The sequence below is a fragment of the Crocodylus porosus genome, unplaced genomic scaffold (assembly GCF_001723895.1).
Source record: "Crocodylus porosus isolate Cpor-Errol unplaced genomic scaffold, CroPor_comp1, whole genome shotgun sequence".
Lineage (NCBI taxonomy): Eukaryota > Metazoa > Chordata > Crocodylia > Crocodylidae > Crocodylus > Crocodylus porosus.
In genome coordinates this window covers 45,255,521-45,280,444 of record NW_017728950.1, presented here as the reverse complement: position 1 = coordinate 45,280,444, position 24,924 = coordinate 45,255,521, and the positions used below count along the sequence as shown (strand labels likewise).

At 38.1% G+C, this 24,924-nt stretch overlaps 1 protein-coding gene across 3 annotated transcripts in view; it reads left to right on the top strand.

The window, feature by feature from the left end:
- The window catches only part of COMMD10 (COMM domain containing 10), a 207,889-nt gene that overhangs the window by 54,122 nt on the left and 128,843 nt on the right, over window positions 1–24,924 (top strand). The window contains exon 5 of one of the 3 annotated variants that reach the window (XM_019555294.1): window positions 10,360–10,455. The exons of the other annotated variants lie outside the window; for them this stretch is intronic. Coding sequence (XP_019410839.1) covers window positions 10,360–10,440 — 81 coding nt within the window. The 3' untranslated portion in view covers window positions 10,441–10,455. Of the gene's footprint in view, window positions 1–10,359; window positions 10,456–24,924 lie in introns of those variants that run through there. 3 annotated transcript variants of the gene reach the window in all.

Genomic DNA, 24,924 nt, shown 5'->3' with positions numbered 1-24,924 from the left:
AAAAAAAAAAAACTGTTTAAGGATAAGATTAGAAGAGAGGGATTTTTCTATTCCCTATTTAGAGAAGATAAGTAGAGGTCTGGGCACCCCCAGATAGTACAGTCCTAGCCCAAAATCTTAAAAAAAAATCCTTTATACAGGCTGCTTAAGGCAGGGTAGATTATGCAGTTGCTCTTTCTGCCAAGAAGAGCTAGAATGCCATAAATAGCACTGTTGACAAGAGAACAGAAGCTTCCTCACAAAGGGAGTCCAGAGCATTGGGAAAAGGCTATATTGTATCCTTAAGAGCCATAATAAAATGGTTGCAGCAGTTTGAGCATGTGGAACAGCTCAGAAAAATTAGCTTGAAGTTAAGAGTATGTTGCCAGGTTGTCAGCATTCATATACAGCACTCTTGGGAAGTTCCTTATGTGGCCACAAGATCCACGATCACTAAAGCTAAAGTATACACAAGTCCTTTGTGGATCAGACTGCTGGTTAGATTTGTCATCAAAACTGAGACTCGTTGTCCCTGTTTTTTCATTGGGAAGAGCTTGATGGAGAAATTCTGAGCTGTATTTTCAAAAATATGGGTGTTTGGTTAGAAAACTTTAATATTGTAGAAACTGAAGGCCAGATGTACTTCTAACTGTAGGAGGCATAACGTCTTGTGTAGGCAAAAAAGCCCAGATGGTGTGAATCCAGGTGCATGTGCTCACCTTTGTTCAGTCCTGGTCATTAATTTTTGGATAAGCCCTGCAAAACTACCTCCCATATTTTCACATACGAGCCAGCTACTAGCCTTACCGTCTATATACAGATTGCTGTTATACCACAGCGTTCTTACAACTGAGCTACTGATATAAATATAACAGAAATTCACCTATGTTGTGCTAGGGTTGTTGGTTGTAGTTGTGTTGGTCTAAGGACATAGGGTTTTTTGGGAGTAAACGTGGTATCTTTTAGGCCTGAAGAAGGGTATTTGTGCCCAAAAGCTTGCAAAGAACAATTTTTCCAACTATTTAGTTGGTCTAATGAAAGATACCACATTTACCCAAAGAACCTTGTCTACCTGTGTTGCTCTTCATCTATAAACTGCATATCAGACTGCACCCTGTTCACTCTGTTGATCTATTCTGGCTAAAATACATTTCTCTTTTTCATCACCTGCATACAGATAAGCATGTTCCAGTTGGGGTTATGCCCTCTCCAAATATATCTGCAGACCATGGATTATTGTAGTCTTTGAAATGTGTTGAAGCTATAATTCAAATAGAAGTGAATTGAGCTGTACATAAATTGTAAATTTTTCTTGTTGTTGATTTCACTAATTAAAAAAGTAGTTGAAATGCTTAAGACCTAATTTTGTGTTATTTAGTGATTTGCTTTGTGGTGGGATTATAGGCTGAATTTAAATAGCTTTTCCTGGGATATTTAATACCTCAAATTGTGGACCTTCCAATTTCCTAACTTTCAAATGTATTGGTATTTTTAAAACACCATTTTTCTGATGAAGTTCTTTTGATCTATATATGTGCATAGCTTTTTCCTCATGGAGTTTCTTTCTTTTGCTCGGGACTTCATCCCTTAGCTAATGTTGTATTCTTAGTCTTTCCTTCAGTCCTTGCACTCACAAAAATGGAATTGCTGTATTTTTATCCAAATCCAAGGCAAGGTATTTTCCTCCCCAGCCCCCCCCAAACAACATAGCCGGGAGAAAAAGCCTCACCTTAGATTTGAGTACTACTTTACAGGAGGTGATTTCTAAGTTGTGGTTTTTGCCTTGGTTTCTGAGTCGAAGTGGGAGCTGAGCCTCTACTTGCTCATGGTAGGTATGCGGGGGGCAACTGTAGGAGGGACAGGTGGCAGGGGTCAGGCAGAGGCTGGGGAGGTAGGTGGTAGGGCAAAACATGAGGAATAGGCATGGGGTAAAAGAGTTGGCAGAGGTCAGGCACAGCCATAGAGGGAACATGGGGCATGGGGTATGTGGCAGGGGAACAGGCAGGGAGGGGTCAGGCCAGGGTAAGCAGGAAGGTCAAGGGTGGGAGCCTAGCCCCTTGCCCTCTGCTGCCACTTTCCCTGCCACAGTGGTGGAAGGGGTGAGTTGAAGATGACCCTCTAATAATTTGACTCTGAACATGGAGAATTATAACACTTATAACTTTCCATGTGTAGAATCTAATTATTAGAGGAGGGGATCTTAAATTTGAAATCATCTTGGACTCATGGAAATACAGAAATGGCAGTTTTGTCTGAGCAAGGACTGCAGGACTGAGGTATAGCTCTAAAATGGATTCCTTTATAAATAATTTTTAAAACAAGGGCAGGTCTTCCAACACACTTCAAAAGCTGTATTACTTTATTTGTCTATGATAAGATTGCCTGTGAGTACTAGATCCTGTGAATTCTATTATTCTTTCTATCCCTTTGAGGAGAAAATTACTGTTACCTTAATTATAAATTAGCAATGTATTGAAGACTCTTACTATGCATATCCTCTTTATTCTTTCTTTTATCTTGGCTCTGTTTTACTTGTCATTGATAATAACCTTAGGCAGTAAAATTCACTGCTATATATATTCTATTCTATTCTATTCTGCTATATGGTTTTTACAAAATTGCAAAAAGTGACTGGATCCTGCCCCAGTTGAAACTGGTGGAAGTTTTCCCATTGATTTCAGAAGGAATGAGATCTTTGAACCAAAGTGACAGATTCAGAAGGAGTCGGCAAACAGTTCAGTTCTAAATGAATATGACTAATATTTTGCAGCCACAAGGAGTACAGGAAGTATTTGTTTTGCTGCTTAAAATGAGAAGAAATCAAGCAGTCCTTCCCCTCTCTCTTACCTCTGGTGAAACATCCAATGACACATTTTTATGTGGTGTGTACTAGATTAAAATTATCCTGTTGAGTGAAATCAAGATTCAGTGTCTAAAGGTATGAGCAATATGAAATATAATAGAACTGGAAATCCAAATAGTTGTTTGTCATGTCAGCATATCAAGTTCTTTTAAATTCTGTTTGTCATGTCTTGTGAAGCATAAATGAGCACTGCTTCACCTCCAAAACCTGGATTAAATTTTAATGAGATATTGATAGACTGATAGGAAAACAGAATGAATATAATTCCTATTGCCACTAACAGGGTAAGGAAACCCATATCCAGGGGATCATATAGACCTCTTGGTGTTAGTGTTTTTATTTGGGGTACCAATATATTATAAAAATTCTTGCTTTAGGTAATTGATGTCCATTTTGTAGTCTGAACCAATGTATGCGTCTTTCACCAGAACACTGGATTAAGTAAAGCTACCATATTTTTTTTTGCATATTCCTGCTCTAGAATATATAACTTGCACCCTGTTTTTGAAAATGTAGCATGAATAATACTTTTAGCAGTAGCAAAGGGTTGGGGAAGGATATCTGTCACCCATAAATATTATTTGACTAGAAGCAGTTGGGGAAGAAACAGGCTATGATGTTCATAAATTTAGGAGATTAACTGATGGTAATACTTTTTGTTAGTAAGGCAATTTGTACTCTGTATGTCTGAACAGGAACAGAGGGAGAGATCATTCCCCTTTTGAAACAATGATCTCTGAGGTGCAAAGTATTTTACTTTTTCACTCTTAGACTAGTTGAGGTTAGGAAATGAAGGATCTAAATCAGGGGCGGGCAATTATTTTGGGCAGAGGGCTGCTTTTGGCAAGCCATTGAGGGCCACATGACACACAGCCCAGAACAGATTAATATTAATTTTCTAAATTTTTTAGGGGCCCCGCAGGCCAGATAGAATGGGCCCCGGGCCGCATTTTGCCCACCCCTGATCTAAATCCACTCTCATTAGTCTGTTTTGTGGTAAGTGAGGCTTTCCTAGTGGATAATATCCAAATAGACCAGTATTCTGAATTGTCCCATTGAGCTATTGTTTTTGTTGTTAATTTTCTCATTCCTTTTTCACCTTCTGCTGTTCTTTTCCCCATGTCTCTTTTTCCCCTGTCTTCCTTCTCAGCTTTCCTACATCTTCAAAGCCAGAGAAGTTTTGCACTTTGTTCTGGAGGCAGTGTTCTGATTTGTGCTCTGATGTTACATACTGCATGGGTAGACTCTGCCTCTGTCCCTATTTCAAAACTGTTACCAGGTATCTTGTCTCTGACATCTGCTGGTGGTGCACATCAAACAAGTGGTTGAATCTGAAATACAATGTACTTCTTGTAAGAGGCAAATGTCACCCTAAGATGTGGTAAGGTGAGATGCTTTCAGTAGACAGAGGTGGTAGCTGATCCAGGATGGCAAAAATGGGAGTGTGGTGGTGACAGAACTCACTGAGCACAGACAATGAGCTTGGTGCGCATATTAGGTGGCTGAGAATGGAGCTCTCAGCAGTGAACCCATAGCAAAGGAGAGTGTGACCACATCTCCACACCCTCCATGGATCCATCCCTGGACATAGGGAATTAATAATACCATGTTATAAGGTGCTGGTGAGAGGTCATCTGGAATATGGTATACAGTTCTGATCATAATGTAGTATACAGTTCTGACTTCTGGTTCTCATCTTTGTTATTATTTGCTGTAATGTTGACAAGTTTGTTAAACTCTTTGTAGTTTTGCAAGACTATTTTGGTGACTAAAGTACAAAATGAGTGCAAAAGGTAGTTTTTAAATTTTGCATACCAAACCTATACATTTAGACCATACCTACAAGTAAACCTCTGCCACTACAAGAAAATGTCACATTTTCTGCAGCCATTGCTATTTTCTGAGGTCCTAATCCTATGGCTTTTATTTTTTTTAATAGTTCAGTAATACAGAATATTAAGTTACTTTCCAGGTAAATATAGACTTGAACTTCACTTCTGATTGCTCATATTATTCGGAGGTAACTTGATTGCTTTCCTACTGGCTACTATGATGTAGTAGTACTTTTAGTTTTATTCATAGCTGATCAATAATTTATGGTAAATCTTAGGAATAGAATATAGCAAGGGAACACTCTTTCCAGTACAAGAAACCAGTGGAATACTTTCAGTCATTCCCCATGTCAGAGAATGATATCATGGGATCTCTGGGTCACTGGAAGAAGTAAAATCTGCTTCTAGAACCTGTGCTTTGGGGAAACAAGTAGGAGGTACTTTTTCTAAATCTATGTCCCTTGAAATCCACCAGCCCAGCCCCCCCTTGCTTTTGTGGCAGCCCTAGCAGATCTGCTTACTAGTTGTCTAAGGCCACGAATAGATACTACACTTTTACTGGTATAAGTGATCAGAAACCGGTCTGTGCCCACAACAGAACAGGAGTTTGGCACATATAGATTGGTTTAAAAATGGCGGAACCCAGTCTAAGATTTGTCCCGCACACCAAAGGGCGAATGTGTGTTCTGGTCACTAACAATTTAAACAACTCTGCCTACAGAAAACTGCATAACTTGGATCAATTCCGCCTTAGGCTTTTTTAATGTCTGTATCTAGCCTAAGACTTCCAGTAACGGCTGGAGGAGTGCTCACAGTTTCTCAGGTGTTGTCCAAACAAGTAGGAACACTTGCTTCTCCTCCCCCCGCGGACGCAGGACCCGCACAACTGCCAGGGCCTTAAGCCTCCATTAAGTGCCCCCCCCAAGCCCCCAAGTTTGCAGTCCAAAAAGCAAAGACAAATATATGCAGGTTTTTAATAAATGAGAAATTTCCTGGTAAACTATAATTAGATGACTATGTCCTTATAGATGTCCCATTAGAAATAAGCTATAAAGAAGCACATGAGGATGGGACAATGGTATTGTCTCAGGGAATTGCAAATGAGGGAGCCAAGGGAAAGCCCTCCACATTGTGGAGGCAACGGCATGGAAGCACTATAAAGCCAGGTGTAGGAGAAGCAGACAAATGAGTGACCAAGGCTTAGTCTTGGTAAAGTGCAAAGGATAGGGGGTAATTTACAGTTTCTTATAGTCTGATTCTACTAGTGAAACTCCAGCATTTTAGCTGCTCCTTGCATAAATTTCCTGGATTTTCTGCTGCCTGCAAAAATTTCTAAAAAATCTTCTATTCCTTTTCCTGCCATTGGTCTGTACTCTGCAGCTGTTGCTAGATGAGGTAGGAGCACAATCAGGAGCTGGCAGAGAGTGTTTGCTGCATTCTTCGAGCCTTGGTTTGAGTTTTCTGACTTGTGCTGCTGAGTAAAATGCTAACACTGGTGTATGCACCTTAGTAGCACTGCTGGACTCAGGGTTATTTCTATTCCCGCCTTGAACTAACAGAATTCTGGTTGCCAGTAAGAAGAACTATAACCACAGATAACTAATGGACTGTACTAAGCACCCATTTTATAGGCGTTTCATTATTTGTGTGATTGCTTTTTAAATTTTCTCTGTGGTCAGAATTATGTTTGTTCTGCTTAGGTGTGGAGTTGGCCCAAAGGCTGGCAGCCACTCACAGCTTCTGAGAAACATGTATGTCAATTACAGACTCGCTTTGAGTGTTTCCCCTCAGTGGTTAATTTCTTTCTCCTTTGATGTTTAGGAAGCTGGTGACAGTGTAGAGAGAAGCACTCCTGCACAATCTTATTTTGAGTGGTATCCCATTTTAGGATTTTGCAGGCAAACCCTAGCTATTTTTTTGCTGGATTTATAGGTGGATTGTTCAGTCTGGGAATGTGGCACTTCTCCCTCCTCCCACTTCTCCCCCTCACCCTCCATTTTTATTTTATTTTTTTAAAGAAAGTAGATATTGTCCTTCTCCCCTCCCATCCCCAGCCCATTTCTTGGGGAGAGGAGGCATAGAAGACAAAGAACGTGCATTTTTAGAGAATTATCAAGTGTCCATTTTGTATGTGTTCATATTCTATTTTTGATGTTTCTTACAGTGAAGGTACTGCCTGTAACTCCAAATTAACTTATATTTTAATTAGATTCAGATTCACTGATCTGACCTTTACCTTGGGATGTCTGTTTCTATAGACTTCACATTAACTGCAGGTTCAGTAGAAATCCAGTATGGCTAATACTGATGTACTATAAAATGTAGTATATTTGGTTTCTTTTGCTTTAATATTGAAATAGAGAACAACCATATAGAAAAATTGTCTATGAAACATTAAGTAAATAATTTAAACAATTATAGGATAAAATTTAGTGCGGCTGTTGTCTTGCTCCTGTTGACAGCCTGACCTAAATATCTGTCGGTTTGTCACTGTCTTTATATATGTCAAACTGTTCCTGTTTCTTGAATATCTTTTTCCTTTTATTTGATATGTATTAGAGTGATTCAGTTGGACAGAAGTGTAGTGCTTACTTTTGACTAATTATTCAGATTGGGGGAGGGGGGTTGTTTTTTTGGTTTTGGGTTATTTTTGCATTTGTAAAGGTTTTCCTTTTAAGTATTGAAGTTGGATGTTTATATCTGTTTTCCTAAACATGCAGTTATGCTGCATGTCATGACAAAATATAAATAGTATAATTTTGGACTTTTAAGTCCAGCTACATGAGGGGCTGTTTCTACTGTAGTTTGAAAGGGTTAAAGATTATGTGTACAATCTGCCTAGCATAAATTGGAAATGACATTTTGAACTAAAGACCTCCAGCATATACGATCTTAAATCATTACATTGCGTGTCTGTCTATAATACTTAGCTATTTCTGAAATCTATTGCAGTTGCTATGGAATGAAAATAGGAGAGGTGAATGCAAAATAATTGCTGTCTTAGAAATGTGACTTCTAGAATATTTCAGTTATTGTACAGAAGCTGGCCAAAAGAGGTGACTGCAGAAAACAAATTGCTTAAAGTATTACATTTTATTTTTTGGACAAAACTCCATTAGTCCTTATGGAACTTCTGACAATGTTTTCTTCCAAGACTTTAGGAAAAAGTAAAGTCAAGATGGAAAAATATCTTGGGTAGCAGTTTTGCCTTTAATGACATGATTTTAACTGTAGTTGAATTCAGAACTTGTCAGTCTCAAGCAGTTTGGTCTCCCACTTCCATTAGACTTAAGTGATCTGAATGGGGGCTACATGCCTCTGGTTGAGGGCAGAAAATATTAACTGCTTGAGTATGTAGAAAACAAGCCCACCCTGTTATATTACTTCTATAGTCTTGAAATAAAATTGGGAGCTGCAGAGATCATTTGGGTAGAAAATTAAAACATAGTGACTTCTGAATATGTGTTGGTGGTTGACTGATGGGCCAATACTAATACTTTCAGGACTATAAATACCTGTGTGAACAAAAAAACACATATAAATTAATTGTACTTCAGGGCACCATCTCACCAATGTTCTGCTTTCTAAATAATTAGAAAGCATCAGGTAGCAGCTTGGTTGGGGCATAGCATTTTTTCTAATAAAGCATTTACACTTATACTTACGAAAGAACTGTATATCCCGTTGGGAATCTGGGGAAATAAAAAATATATATATAATTGAATGCCTAATTGCAAAATATTTTGACTGACAGGTAGAGCCAGGTAGTCTCCAACCTTTCTAGTAGCTTGGGTCATCTCATTTTGGTAAAGCTTTACAGTGATATTTTGAAGTAAGCTTTCATTATGAACTCAGGATTTGCTGGGCATATGCTTTGAAACAGTATTTCATATTCAGTGGGGAAAATGTTAATGCAGCATTAAGGTAGTAAAATTATTCTAACTTAAAAGTTAACTTCTGACTGAAATATAGAAATAATGACATTGATTTTAATATTATTTTTGCCAGCTGACTAAAGTTTAAAAATATGGCTTAATATGTGTGTGCAGAATGGTTGTGTTGGTCAGTTTATAGTTGCATCTTTAATGTTTCATTAACTTTTGATTTTTAAAAAGTAATCTTTAATTTCCTTTATATGTATTCATTTTTATTTAGAGAAATCGATACAAAATGAATCATAAAGTAGTAGAAGTTGGACATGGCTGAGACCTGCAACAATACTCTTATTCTTGACCTGCCAGATCAGATTTTTTTGCTTAAAAGTATTCAGTTGGTTTTTTTTGCGTCCCTCTTAAGTGATTTAGAGCTAGTTTACACTAAACTCTGTTGTAGGGCCTCTGTTCAGGTGTTAAACAGACTAAGATTGTTGCTTGTAGACAAGTTCTTTGAGCAGTGACGTTTCTGGCCCTTCCCATGGGAGAATATTGCACAGCACTAGAACTTGTCTCTTTCCTTTTATTCACCCTAAATTATCTGTGCTTAATTGCAGCCCTTTGGGCTACCCCTTTCATTCCTTAATTTTTTTATAACAATTTACAAATATTTGATGGCTCTCTTATTTTTTTTTCTCAGCTATCATTTTGCAAAACTATACCTGTTTAATATAGTAAATGTTTCCTGATAAATTAAGTCTTATACCTGCTTACTCAACCTAATTTACCAACTGATTTCTCTATTTTGTTTCTTCTTAGTCTTGCTTTTAGAAGTTCTCAAGATCACCTAACCCTATGTATATAATAGGTATGTGCACATCCATAGATCATTAATTACCCTTTCTCACTGTTGGGATATTGGGAGGATCTCAGGTTAATAGATGCAATGTGGAATTTAGGAGACTTTTCACAACTGCACACCTGTCTAGCAGAGAGAGATTTCTGATGTGGCCTTTCCTGGGAATGGAAGGTCTCATTGAGGAACAAATACAGCAGGGCTCATGCCTCACATTTTCCTATTTCTCCCAGCTGGTTGTGGTGAATAGCATTAACCTCTTCCACTGGGTGGTGGTGATAGCTTGAGAGACAGGCTTCCAGAAAGGATCTTTGGGGAAAGCCTTAGACCACACAGATTTTTAAATTTGGAATCACTGGGATCATTACTTGAGTTTCGTACTGAATCAGCAATGGGGAAGCTCATTGGTTTTAATTGAGCTGCACCCTTGCATTTAACCACTGATTTACAAGTCTCATTTGTTTGTGTTCATATTAGTGGCAGGGTGTGAAATGTGGACTTGTCATGGGGAAATTTGAGTGTGCTTAGAAAATATGTGTATTTTAAATTTTGTTTTATTCTTTTGAACTTAGCTAAGCAAGTATTACTTACAAGGGCTAATTAGAAATTAAGTCACAGTTTCTCAAAATCAGGCATTTGAACAGAAGTAATCTCTATTATTTCAGTCAACAAAGTATTATTTTTTTCTCACATTTGTCTTCCTCAAAAACAGCTGACTGGAGGGTTTTTTCCCCTTTTTCTTTCTTTTGGTAATACTCCTAAAAAAATCCCAAAACAACTTACCTTTTTGAGACTGAAATTCAACATGCTTGGTCTCATTTTAAAGGTTTTTAATTCTTGGATAACGATGAATTAAAAAGGGGTTGTGACTTAGAACGCCATTTCCACTCTCACATAATATTTCCACTAGCAATCTAAAGTGTAAGTCATTGATTCGCATTACAAATGTTTTTGCAGGCTAATTGGATATTTTGGATGACACTGATTGTGTTAGGACTGGTTAGAATAAGTAATCTAGAAACACTCCAGGATGTGTGATTAATCTTTACATCTGCAAAATGACTTGGTGCTGTCCCTTTGTCACTACTGCTTCTTCTCTTTTCTTGCTTTAAACAAATCATATAATTTTCCTTGTTTTTGACAAATCACATTATTTTAAGGCAGAATTTAATGAAATTGAATGCGACTGGAACAATCATCTTGGCAATTAAAAATTTCAAACCTCAGCCACCATGGTTAATGGTATGTTTTTGAATAGCAATTAGACTGAGTTGTCTTTTTTATCTATGTTACAAAGTCACTAGAATTACTTTCCCCTTATTTTGAGTTGTATTGATGTAAAAACTTTTTGAACTGCTAAACCAGACTTTCTAAAGAATTGGTAAATATTCTTGAAAGGTTACAAATTGTGTGTCATCTCCTGTCTTGCTAACATCTGTCCTGCTTGAGGCCCTGAGTATACAGTACATGCTGTCAAGCATCATTGACACTGTGTATTTGACATTGAACAGGTGTCTGTAACAATGCTGTGGCACCCTTTGGAGTCATGCTTCAGGTAGAAGGTGGTACAGGTCACCACCTCATTCAGTTGCAAAGCCACCAATTTTCATTCTTGTTTCCTGTTGTTTACAACTGGCAAGCACTTGACATTTTACAGATATTGTGGCATCTCAAGTTTGTGCTACTTGGATTTGTGTTAATACTTTAGTTAAGTTTAAAGCAGCTATGGAATATGATCTTTACTGTTGTTAAAATACATTCAAAAACAAACAAAAAACCTCTCTAACAGGAAAAGCAAGCAATAGCACTGTCTACTGAGCATATCTTACTGAGTATGCTTGTATAAAGTTGCAGCTAATGTAATAACAAATGTATCCTTCTAGGAATGCACATTTTCTGGCAAGACAATAATAGTACAAGACTTCAAGGGGGAAAGTAAACCTGCTGTTTTTTCCCCATTTGCCTAATGAGACAGATCATGTTACTAAGAATACATTCTGGAACCATGTATTGCTACAAGGGCAATTGAGAAACAATACTAGAGAAAAATCCAATGTAATGTTTACGTAGGGAGAAGCTACTATAGTGTTCTTTTTTTCTGACAACTTGAGAAATGTTTTAGAAAAGGAACCACCCAGGTTAGCTAAAATGAATAGGAAATAGAAATAAATGCTTTCTTGTTGGCATTGCTGGGGTTTTTTTTGGTAAAGGAATAAAACATAATACTACAGCATACAAGATCAAATAAAAGTAGTGCAAGATTTGCTTTATGAATGTAGCCTCTGCCTGGTTTTTTGCTTAGTTACATGTGGGTTAATTAGTTGTTCTTCAGTAGTGCCTGGTAAGAACTTCTTTGATAACTCCTTTATTTTCTCCTTCACTGATGTTAACACTGAAAAATAGAAGTTAGAAGACAAGAAGGGGGTAGATAAGATTATAAAGTGTCCCAAAGGATAATTTTATTTTTAAAAAGTGCATGTGTATGTTTAATATAGGGATATGGTAGTTCAATATTAACGGCCAGTCCTCTGTGGGCAGGTCTACATATTCATTAATGTGCTTTTGCTCCTGCACATTAGTACATCTAGTATGACATACTAAATAAGTGCTCATTAGACTGTCCTAATGTGCAGTATTGTGAAAGTGCACACTTTTTTAATGATGTTCAATGTGCAGTAGCCTATTTTCATTGTGCATTAACGTATTAGCACAGTTTTTGATGTATTTTAATGTGCAGTAAAATAGGCTACTGCACAGTAAAGTGCATGTGTAATTGCACCATGTGGGTAATTCTGTTTGTGTACTAGAAGCCCTAAAAGGGCTTTGATGGCCCCTACAAATATTTTTGATGCAGAAACATAATATGATTGCCATAGACAATCCTCAGGTGCTCCAACATGGAACCCATGACACTGAGGATATTGGGTAGGAGGGGAAGTGGCCTTTGTGCTTTGCTGTTCTGAGATTTGGAGTTGTCCCCTGTCAGTTTTTGGAGGATATAATGAATTAGATGGCATGCAACTCAGTTCAGATTTCTGGAGGTGCAGAGGAGTTTTTACCTTCTGAGAAATGCAGTGCAAAATCTAGCCCTAAATCTTAAAAATAAATAGATAAATACATCTCACTTTATGTACTAGTATATAAAACTTTAAAAAAGTAAGTACAGGCACATGAACATATTTATTCCAAACATGAGTCTTTCATTTGGAGGGTACAGATATCCTCATTTAACGTTCCCCAGAATGTAAAGAGGAAGTACAAGGAACCAGAACTCATGGTAGAGGGGATATCTTTTATTAAACCAACTAGATGTTTGCAAAAAAAAATTCTTTATTTGGAAGCTTTCGGGTATCGGAGAGAGGATTGTAAAAGTTCTCCTAGGTAGAAATGAAAGTTCATATTTCATAGGCGAGTTGAAGGTGTGGTAAAATCCCCTATTTGAAACAGTTCATTTTATGCAGATTAGACTCGGAGAAAAGTAAAGGAACTTTTCCAGATTTAGGTAAGCCATTGGCAAAGCAGATGCTAGAGATCATAGCTCCTGATTCCTGCTACAGTAACAGCCATGTTATCTGCAACTTTATTAACCAGCATGCTCCATTAACTGGCATGCTGTCCCACTTCCGGTTTTGCCAAGTCCCACTGACCAACTTTGGACTGCAGCCTGCGCAGAGCCCCTCTCTCTGTCCCCCGGTGCACTGATGCCAGGAAGGGGCGGCGGCCTGAACAGGCAAAGATACCTGTTCGCGCCTCTCAGGTAACTGGCATATTTAGTTATACCCCCATTCCCCATGGGTGCTGGATAACAGAGCTTTTGCTGTCTTTTGCTTTTAATTCTAGACCCTATAGTTTCTTCTGCTTCTATTTTGTCCCTTCCTTCACTGTTTACCATTGGCAGGCATATAGTATTCCTTCACAGATATGTTTCAGACTCCACAATTATTTTCTGTTCAGGGCCATTCAGATTTCCGAAATGGCCACTTGGAGTTGCCACAGAATTTCAGACCGCTGCACTTGTATCCAAGAAGCATGAATATTGTTTTTCAAACCTTGCCTTTGTGTAACTAGCAGTACTTCTGTTTTTTCAACCTGTACTTTTCCTTTTGAGCAGTAAGCAATGGGTGAGATAAGACTATATCCTCACCGTCATTCTGAACTATGTTATTTAATCCCTGTTTTCTGGAGCTTTAAAATTCCTCTTGTGCAGTAGGGCTTGCTTTGGCTAAAGGGGATAATAAAATAATAATACTGAATAATTATTAGAAAGAAAACTTCTGCAGGAGATCTGGAATTTTGAAGTTCTTGTATGGTAGTTTATAACTGCAGGTCATAGTTTGTAAGAAGGACAAATATGACTTTGTTATGTTTTTTTAGATTACTTAGCACCTGTAACAAAGTTTACTTGATCTTACTGATAACCAGTTTCATTTGTGTGGGTATTCTGCAGGTGTCACTGTTAACAGTGCTATTTGATGTCTCCTCAAATACGTACTTACTTGAGAGTATCTGATGAAGAGATCTCAGGCTCACAAAAGTTTATGCATCTCTGATTTGGTTAGCCTATAAGGTACATTTCTACCCTGCCTTCTTGCCTGACTTCAAACTAACACAGCTAATTACCTCTCATTTGAGAGATCATATAAAAGAGGAGGAAGAGGAATTATTTGCTGCCAAGACTACTTGAAAGTGTTGCTATTCTGCAGCAGGTGTGGCAAAAGGATATACACCATTGAGATGCATTGGCTTGCCAAGGGTACTGTAGCACATCAAATCTATTTAAGCTCTCCTGTTGCTGTTTGATAGAGAATAGCGCAACAAGGAGCCAAACTGCATGAAACAAAAATGAAGACAGTAAAAGAAATTAAGAGCATTGGGAAGGCAATAAAATGTTATCATAGGGTGGGAGGTAGTTGAAATTCTGCTATTAGAAATGTTGAAACAATAATAGGTTTGTGTGTGTAGGGGGCGGGGCTTGTGATTTTTAAATTACGGGAGAATACTATTCAATAGCAGGCATATCTATAACTGTATTAACACACTTCAGTTAACGCATATTAAAACTAGTACCTCCAGGTGCCTATACATAAGCAAGGAGGCTACTCTGACTTGCTGTAATTCCAGAGCATCCTAGTAATTACCGCCAGCCAATGGGTTTTTAAGTGTTTATGTAGACATGCCCAGTAAGTGTTATATAGCATGACTCAGTGGATCTCTTTCAGCCTGATATCTGATTTTCAGAATGGAAAAGAGCTGTTTTCTCTTTTAAAGAATTCCTTAGATTCTTGAAAGTTCAAGTATAACAGCAGCCCGAATCTATGAAAAACCAGCAGTCACTAGTGGAGTTATTTTTAAATTCACTTTAGCATTTGTAAACCAGAATATAAACTGCTGTAGCCTCGAGGGAGCTACAGAGAGCTTAGAGCCATCTTTCACTTTAAGATGAGCAGCATTTAAATCTAAGAAGTTTGTCTGGGACAGTACATTTGTTGCTTTTATGGTGTTTGAAGAGAAGACCTTGACAAATGTCAGGCTGAGGCAAGCAATCAAAGAATGAGGCAAACATCTACAGGATACACTTCAAAGCTTCCTGGGGAGGAGCAGAAAAAAAGGACGGTTTTCATTAAAAAACAAATCATACATAAATTTAGCATATTTATTCCTAGCAAAATATCTTTCTGCCAATGTAAGGATAAGAGGAGGTCTTTTCTATGACTAAATTGCTACAATGAATCTTAGATCTTTAATCAAAACACATTTTTGCCCTGTACTGAAAGTTTTTTTTCCTTGTAAAATATATTTAAGAAGCTTTAGGCCCAGCACTGGGTAACAATTTACATTTGTTATGAGTAACTTTAATTTTTTTTTTGGTTAGCAAGAATATTTTTTAAATGTTGCAAGTACTAGAAAACATGAAAGAGACTATTTCCTTTGTATCATCACTACAGCTTCCATAAGAATCAGTGCTGTTTTCCCCCCCAGTATTTTCTGAAGTGATTTCTTACTACAGTTTAAAAAAGATGCGCTAACATTAAACTGAAGAAACAACTAAGAATAAGGGACCAAACATAAGTTAATAGAAGAGTTTTGCAACTGAGAAGAAGCTGATTTTTATATAAAACATTTAAAAAACCTAGGTAGATATAGAAATGTAAATGTTTTCCATTTTAAGAAGGTGCATGCTATGGCTGTATAATTTCTTTACAGAACCTTGCAAAAAGGGTACTGAACGTTACCAACCTTGCAGGTTATTTATTTTTGCCACTGGAAACTATATCCAGTCTCATGGTGCGCCATCAAGAGATCTGGAACAGGTGTGAAATGTAAGCTTTTGCTGCTATATGTATGGAACTTATGTTATCTCCATGCTATCTCAGAGCTAGGAAAAATAACTTACTCTGGTTTGGTTCTGTGGAAAACACAAATTGAGTTAACCATATTTAAAATGAAATATGTATGGATTCTCGCAAGCTTTGTACATTTTGTTTGACACTTACTCCAAATTGATCATAAGGGGAGCCTGTAAAGAAAGCTGTGTTTCATTGTTTAGTTTGCTTAGTACTTTCCACTGGTTAGAAGTCTTCCAGAAAATAACCTTCTGTCTTTTCAACAGAAAGTATTTGGAATTTGACAGAGCTGACGGATTAGAGGAGTGGCTTTTCTTGGCTCCCACAAAATTCCTCGTATGTTTAACTGAATTTAAACCATTAAATAACCATTCCCACTTTGCCAGTTGCTTTGTCAGCAAAATGCTGGCAATGTGCCAAAATAATAACAAATGATAAGTGTTCTGATTGAAAACTGGGCCCTGGCTTTCTCCATGGCAGCAGTGGCAGATGGCATTGTACAGAAAGCTGTGGGGAGCCCACAGCCTGTGTGCTGCTGGAACAGCTGTAAATAGGGGAAGGAAGGAGCTGAGCTGGGCTTCCTCCAGCATATGGAACCAGCTGCCCATTCTGTCTGTTCTGGGTATATAATGTAAGGCAGAAAGTGTTGCCTCAAAAAGTGATGGAGAGAAAAGAGTGGTTTGTAAGTCCCTTTACCTCAGTCCTGAGCCCAAGAGCTCAAACACACCATCCTGTCTCCCAGTGAGAAAATATAGTTAGTTCTTTTGTCCACAAAATTGGGATTCAGACTGTGATGTTGGTACAAGATGGGCCTTTATTATATTTGGTTTACTCGTTTCCTATTAAAAAACTTACTCTTTGTATATATGAAAACAATGCTATGTAATTTTTAAGGTGAAGTACTTCCAAGTAAGGAAATAACTAAATTTGATGCCTGTGCAACTCTATTTGCATGTGTGTATTGTGATAACATATTTAATTGCGAGATACTGTGCTTTTTTTTTTTCCATAGTACCATACAGTGGATAATGTTCAGTAAATAAATTGGGGTTGCACGTGGAATAAAATAGTGTTCTCTTTTCTAGAAGTTAAAGGCATGCAGCGGACAAGGCCAGGGACTGCAAAGAATGGTCGTATGCTTAAGGCATATGATACTACTGAAATCTCTTCTTTCTGCTTGGTCACTTAAAAAGGGGCGATCTGCTAAAATCATAGTTTTGTGTTTTCCCTGATTCCTATAACTTTTAACATTCCCTTGATGATAAAAAACTTCTGTCCTAAAGGGATGATGACATTAAATTTCTGTGAGAAATGTAAATTGGGTTCCCGTCCCCCCACCCACACACAGGAGGGCAAGCACTTAATAATTGCAGTTCACTCAAATGGGGCCTGTAAATCAGGGGTGGGCAGTTATTTCAGGCGGAGGGCTGCTTACTGAGTTTTGGTAAGCCATCGAGGGCTGCATGGCAGGCAACCAGGGGCAGATAAATATTAATTTTTAAAATTTTTTAAGGGTCCTGTGGGCTGGATAGAATGGCCTGGTGGGCCGCATTGTGCCCATCCGTGCTGTAGATGCTCAGCCCCTTCTGCAGTTGAGCAGTGTGGCCTGCAGAAATGAGTACAGTGCTGGGAGCTATAGAGGCTCCTTACTCGGAAAGCCATTGATTTAACACATGGCCCGAACTAACGCCTTTTCTCTCGTGTATAAAATAATACTTTTTTTATCACTGGGGGGAAAGATGAAGTAACACTTGTGAGTTACTTGGACAGTACAGCGCTGAGATCCATAGAAAGAATTGTTCAGGAATTAATAACTTGATATTCAGGGCAGTATTTGGATGGTACGTGTTAAAGGAGGCCTTGTGCTAAATGAGGAGGGTGATAAGAAATATTGAATAGTTACCCCATTTCCTGAGCTCCGTCTAGTGGCTTGATGTATCTAAGCTCCGTTTTCAAAAAATGATTTAGACGCTTGGGAAAATGCCCAGGATTGGAACTACTAAGTTGGGTACCTGTTTTTGAAATCTGTATCAGAACAAGTAGGCTAATGGTAATGAAATGATACTGCATTTACTGTGCAGTAAGTTACTATTCAGTAAGCATTATTTTAGACCATTACAATGCAGTAACACTGTGTGCACTGACTTGGGAGTAAAGTTACTCAGTGCTGCAGCCACGAAGTTTGGTGCCCAGGGCAAAGCTCGCAGCGGCAGCCTGCCTTTGGCCTGCGAACAGATCTGGGGGGCATATGCCCCCCACCCCCAAGCTTGTTTGGGAGTATACACAGTGGTAGGAACCACCATTCCCCTGTCCCCCACCTCCTTTCCCCCAGGTGAGCTGCTTGTGGCTTTGTTCTGCACCACGTCCCAGCTGGGCAGCGTCTGTTGTCACTCCTTTGCTTTGGAACCCTGTGCAGTCACCTCACTTCCTCCTCCCTCCCCACTCCCTTTGCTGTGGCATGGAAGCTACTCCCAAGTCAGCCCACACAAACAGGGTTACTACACAGTAAGATATCTACATGCACTTTACTATGTAGCTACTACTCAGGAATAAATTTGCTACTTGCATCATGTAGGTAGCAAATTTACTCTTGAGCCAGTGTAAGTTGCCATAGTTACTGCACAGTAACAGTGCACATGTAGACATGCCCAGTGGTCATTCCTAAACTAGTGTTTAAGGAGGCTTTAGCAGTACTTATTATACAATTATTTAAGTATATACATCCCACTTAAAGTAGTTAAGGTATTAGAAAATGTAAGCTAGGCATTGGCATTGGCAGAGAGATGGACTAGATGACCCAAAGAACTTTTCCAGCACATTCAGCCCTAATCTTAAATTTGTGCAAGGAAATTAAAAAGTTCTGGGGGATTGCACCTGTATGCCCAGTATGAACCACAGTTCATTTAATGGAGAGGTCTATGGCAGGGGTAGTTTATTATATAGAGTGCAGGAGTCAATGGAGGAAGTGGAGGGTCGAGCAGAACTCAGTTTGAGCAGTAAAGCAAGCTGAACTGAAAGAGAGATGCTTGGGATTGAATTTCCTAGCTTTTATTAGCGTGCATGATTTTGTTAAACCATAGCATTCTTTGTCAGGATTTTTACCCTTGGATTACTGATACATAGGCTCAGCCCTAATGTCATGTTTAAGTTTTTGGTCTGGGAATAGATATGTAAATCTGTAATCGTCAGTGAGTGCTCCATATAGATTAGTGAAATGAAATTTAAGACAAGCTGCAAAAACAATAATTTAATCAATAATCGAGTCCCCCAGTAACAGAGCATTGGGGGAAGGGAAAGCATAGTACCCAGAATCCTACTGCTGTTGGCTATTCAAGCATGCACTACATATCCCCCCAGATCTAAGCTGCCTTTCTGAAAGGTGCCCTTTTTTGTATGTAAAGAATCATGTTCATGCTTTCAAAGATGGCAGTTTTCTCAGGAAATTCAAGTGAAAGTCTCAAGAGATGTGAGTAGGTCTTAAGACAATTTAGATATATTATAATGAATATTAAGCTACATCTTCTGCATAAGACTGTGGTCCCTTTAGAAGTGGTGATAAAAAAAATGTTGTTATAGTAAGGTTATAAACATGAAACCACACTTGACCATAGTAGAAAGAAGAGGATCTTTTCATGAGGATTTATTCAGTAAGATCAATCAGAAATAAATCTCTTGTTCCTGAAGTCAAAGACAGCCAGTAAGATGTGAATTAAGAGCATTAGGAACTCCTAAAGGCTTGAAAGTCAGCAATTCGCTATTTGTGTGCTGCTTTTTTTTTCTTTTGGTAACAAGTTTGAAACCTTTGATCAGTTTTGGTTTCAGCTGTTTGTTGTTTGAGTTCTGTCAGCATGCTTAGCCTTTAACATAAAAGAGATGTATAGAAAGGAGCTTACAGCTGAATTGGATGCATGGTATAGTTTATCCATATAGTTATAACTTGTATAGGTGGAAGATCCTACCTAGTGAATAGCCAGTTATTATTTTAAAACTTGCTTATAGTTTGTTTTCACTTTTGGTGGATTATAGTTCACAAAACTACATGATTAGAAGGAAAAGTAAATGTTTAATGAAACATTAGAAAGGGAATTTACAAAACTTTCACAAATGAGCCTATCATCTTCATTTCATCAACCTACTGGATACAAAAAATCATGTACTTAATACAGACATTGGATTTGATACATTATATAACTTACCTACCATCTGACTTACCACATAACTTCTCTGCTATTTATCAGCTATATTCATTTCCTTTCCCGCTCCTCCACCTGTCTCTCATCCATTGACTACTTCAATTTACATTTTCACTGACTGGCTTTTTTGCATACAAACTGGCCTCTGACTTCTTTACTATTCCATCCAGGAAGAGCACAGATGCAAATGCTTCCTCAGCCTGATAAAGGGTATCTGAAAGCTTGCAAAAAAGAACTTTTCCAACTATTTGAGTTGGTCTAATAAAGGTTCTTTGGGTACATCCAATATCTTTGTCTGCTTATGAAGCATTAGATGAATGTATGCAAGATAGAGAACCATCAGTAGCTATTAAACATTATAGTTTAGGTACAAGCTCCAAATTAGGACTTCTTAGGCCTCTTAACACTGACACTGTAAGGGAAGAGGGTGCAATGATAGCTGAGTTTGGATAAATATTCTTCCCCTTATCTCCTTTGGGACACCGAGATGCAAAATATTAGGCTAGATGGACTTGAGATGACTTAGTGTGGCACCTCATATTTTAAAAAAACCTAGTGTGGGGAGATGGAAATAGAATTATCTTCTGTGGACATGGTATATAGCTAGCTCCTGGAGACCATACATAAAAGAAGTGACTAGTGCTGAAAATATCCCAGATTTTTAACCAGCCTGTGTCTTCAGGAAAGATAAGCTGGGGGTGGGGCGGGAAAGGGGTTGAGGACGGGGAAGGATAAGGAACAGTAAGTTTGCTATTTACTTTTGAACATGTTTCATATCGTGTAGATTAATAAAGTAAGATAGTATCAGCAAAATAAGGATATTAGTTAAAAGGGACAACAGGGATGTGGAATGTGTAATACCGACTGAGAAAGAGGAAATGAAAGTCTGAAGAAGACTGGCTTACTTGAGCTGTGGGAATTAGCACAGAAATTATTAATAGAAACTGAGAAAAACAATATGGTTATCTAAGGAAGTCATAGGAGTAAAAGTAGTTGTTTGCAATGTGTGTGAGGATGCATGATGGAAAATTCATAAAGTTATGAAAGAAATATGAAAAAGGCATAAAACTAGTTAGGACAACCAAAGCAGATTCATAGGGAGATTGATTTTTTCAGGAAGAAGAAAAACAATAAAGGGTTATTTTAAACACAGAGAAGTTACAGACTGAGGAGAAAAGCAACAACATCGCTGAGTAATAGTGAAAGGAAATTTGCACAGGAACAGGATACGGGGTTCTGTAGCTAGAAAGTTTTTGTTTTTTTTCTTCAAGTGTTCACAAGGGATTAGACTGGAGGTAGATGCCAGAAATTAAGCATTTTTTAAGAGTAGAAACTGAAGATTTTACCCAGTTGGAGGAAAGCAAAAATTTGAATGTGTTTTAAATTATGAAGATGTTATCCAAAACCCTGAAGAAGAGTCTGAATAGATTAATAGCTAAGTAAAAATCATACACATGCAGTCTGTTTTATTTAAACACCAATACTACATGGAGCGCAGGGAAGTTCCAAAGCACTAGAAAGAATCAAATTTATAGGGTCAGTCTTTGTAAGGGAAGAGGAAGTGAACTATATAGTTAGAGAAATTATAGACAGAAATACCTATTTTCCAGGGAGAATTTCATTTACATATTCTTCAAGAATCCTTATCTGGTTTAACACTTTCCATAAACCCTGCAAATTTTAAGTAGCTCTTAGGTAGTTTGTTATTTTTTTCTTTCTGGGATAGTATATTAAGCTACCTGAATAAGAAATAATACAGCTGCTAACAGTATAAACATGCAAAAGTACTACAGCACTTGGAGACTGGTCCTGCAACTAATCAACTCTCATTAAAGTCACTCAGCACCTCCATAAGCTAATGTAAAATAATGAGTTGCTTATGGCTCTTCAGGATTTAGACCTATGTTAAGTATTGACTAGAATTAGTACACTTAACCTGGTATTAAATTAATTATATAAAACTGGCATAAGGAACTGTTTGACAAAGAAGTAGAAATAAAAGTACCAAAAGCAGATAAAATTAATGAACAGAAAAAGAATCAGATGGCAATAAAGTCATTGTGTGTGGAATACTTGTTTTGTGGAATTCTGCATTTATGCAGGGTATTAAAATAGCACACGTTCAAAATTTCAGTTGTGGTTCTTTTATTTACGTACAAATTGGTGTAGGCAGGTATTACTGGGGGCCTAGAACCTGATCTCTCACCAGTTTTATGATTGTGAGAACTCCATTTACCATAACAAAAGTTTTGCTGATTTCCATTCATAAAGTAAGATCAGAATTTGGCTCACTGAACAGGAGAGAATTTTAAAGAGGCAATTTTTGTGCTATATTTCAGCTTCCTCCACTGTTCCCTAGTCTATCATACCTCATTTTAGAGTGTGGAGTTTGATAAAAGAGACATAAGTACTGTAGATTAAAAGCAATTAATGGTGCATCTCTTAGAAAAACTTTCGCATTTTACATAGTTAAAATAATTTGGTTTTGTCATGACTGCAGTTACCTGAAAATAATTTAAAGTATTCTGCATTTGTGAAGGATGTTGTAATAATAGATAACTTTTGATAAATGATTTCTCTTCCAAAGACATGAAATTAATAGAGGAAAGCTCTTTCTGAACTTGTTGCTTTAAATAGAAGACAATATCTGAGCAAAGTTCAAAATTATAAATTCTGTCTTGCCAAAATCCATTTTCCATTACTGAAGAAGTGCACTTCCCTATTGCAATCACAGAACGTTGCCCTAAACTATTTATTACAGCATCAGAGCTGCAATTCTTGTCTTTAATCTAAGACATTCATACCACAGCTGATCAATACTTCAATCTGGTACTGAAACGATTTGTAATTTTTGCAATACTTTCTTTAGCATTAGTTACAGTATAACGCTTCTGCTTCACAGAAGATAACTCCAGTGATTGCTGGAGTGTAAATGCTGCTATACAACTCTGCACTTTGTTGGGCTCTGTGGAATGTATTTCTCTGTTCCATTTCTGTCCAAGGGAAAGGCAACGTATACTTACCATTTAAATACCCACTCTGTTAAAAATGTGTGTGTGGTCTTTCTCTTTCTCCTTCCTTCCACCTATTCATAGTGCATCTCTGTCAACTTCAGATGTGATGGATGGAGAGTCAATGAGTGGGGAATAGAAGGCGTGGAGATATTATTATACGAGGGAGAAATGCAACAAAGGGCTGGATGCAGAATCTGAAGAATACTGAATAAAAAGTGTTCTCTATGTGAGAGAACTATATACAGAGGGAAACTTAGGAGGTGTGGGAGAAAAGCAGCAGGTTGGAGAAGTCTCAGGGGGTAATAGAAGAGAGCAGAGAGAATCCATGATTTAGTTGGAGAGAGGCAACTGAAGTTGGTGATATTTTTGATAGGCTGGAGGAGAAGGAGTTTAGGTAATATGATGATGAGGGTAAAATTAGGTAATATGATGATGAGGGTAAAATAAGGACGTGCTGTATAGGCAGGTGAGGTTCTTTGGGTAGATCTGTTGTTAGATCAACTAAATAGTTGGAAAAAAGGAATGCAAGTGGTCAGCTTGAGATGGGTTACCTGGCGTGTCAGTTGTTAGGCAGGTTGTAATGTGTCTTAAATCCAATGTCTACATTAAGTCCATGATTTTTTTGTATCCAGAAGATTTATGAAGTGAAGTCCATAGGCTCATCTATGAAAGGTGTTTTGTAAGTTCCCACTGAGGATTGGAACTGAGAGTTTGGAGAGCGTGCAAGTGTCTTGTGAGAAGTGGGCACCCCCAGGTAATTGGATATTTTTATCTTTGATGGATTTTTGGTATGCATTCATTTTGGTATGCAGTTGTTGTTTGGTTTCTCCTACATATTTTCCATCAGGGCATTTGGTGAACTAAATGAGATATATAACATTTTTCAGAGATGCAGGTGTAAGATCCAGGAATGGTGATGGTTCTGTCACGGGGTGTAGTTATAGTGGGACTGAAGATGTGTTGGCAGGCTTTACATTTCTTGTCCTGGTATAGTTTGGAAGTTTGCTTCTGGTGATAAGGTTAGTTAGCAAGGTTCAGTCCTGGTTTAAAGGGTAGAATGGGAGAAAGATCGCTTTAAGAATTGGGTCTTCATCTAGTATGGGTTGCAATTGTTTGAGGATTTTCCATACAGGTTCCAGGGAAGGATGGTATGTCATGTCTAATGGTATGCAATTTGTGGAGATTTTCTTTTTGTAGTGCAGCAATTTGAAGGGCTGTGGGCAAGATGGCTGCTGCTCCCACTCCTCAACACTGATTGGCTGCAAGAGCTGCCTGTCATGTGGCCCCACTCCTCTCCACCAATCAACAATGGGCATAGCTGCATGACAGACAGTCCTTGCAGCCAGTCAGTGGTGAGGGCGTGACAAGAAGCCCCCACTGCTAATCAGTGGTAAAGGGTGGAACCACTGGTTCCTCGGCCAATCAGTGGCACGGGGGGGCTGCCATGCACCATATGTGAAATGGCTGCCTGGGCCTGTGTTCCGACTGTGAAATGGGCGGGGGGCGTCCATGCAAGTTAGGTAGGTTCCCTACATATAGTCTATGGAAATATATGGACTGCTGGAGCAAGTAAAGTTTGGGAGGGAGAGGGGGATACCATTTTCAAAAGGCAAACAGCTTTGCTGCTATAAGCCATTGCTGGCTCAGTTAGGAAGGGGAGTAGCAGTTAAGAAAAGTATTATAGGCTTGCGTGAAAAATCCAAATAGAAAAACAAAGTATTGGGCTGAAGTAATTTAGTTTTTCATAAGTTTTGAGCAGCAGAAGTATAATACTTGAGAAATTAGCATTTTATAAAAATGAAAATCTACATTAACCAGTTATTAAACTGAGCCTGGTAACTCAGCTTTCCTAACACCTGGCTTTTTTGACAATTGTCTTCTGGTAGTACTAGGCACTGCCCAGTTTACATAAAACTGACTGCTAACCCCCACATTTGTTGTTTATATAATGATGTTTGCAGAACATAAGTA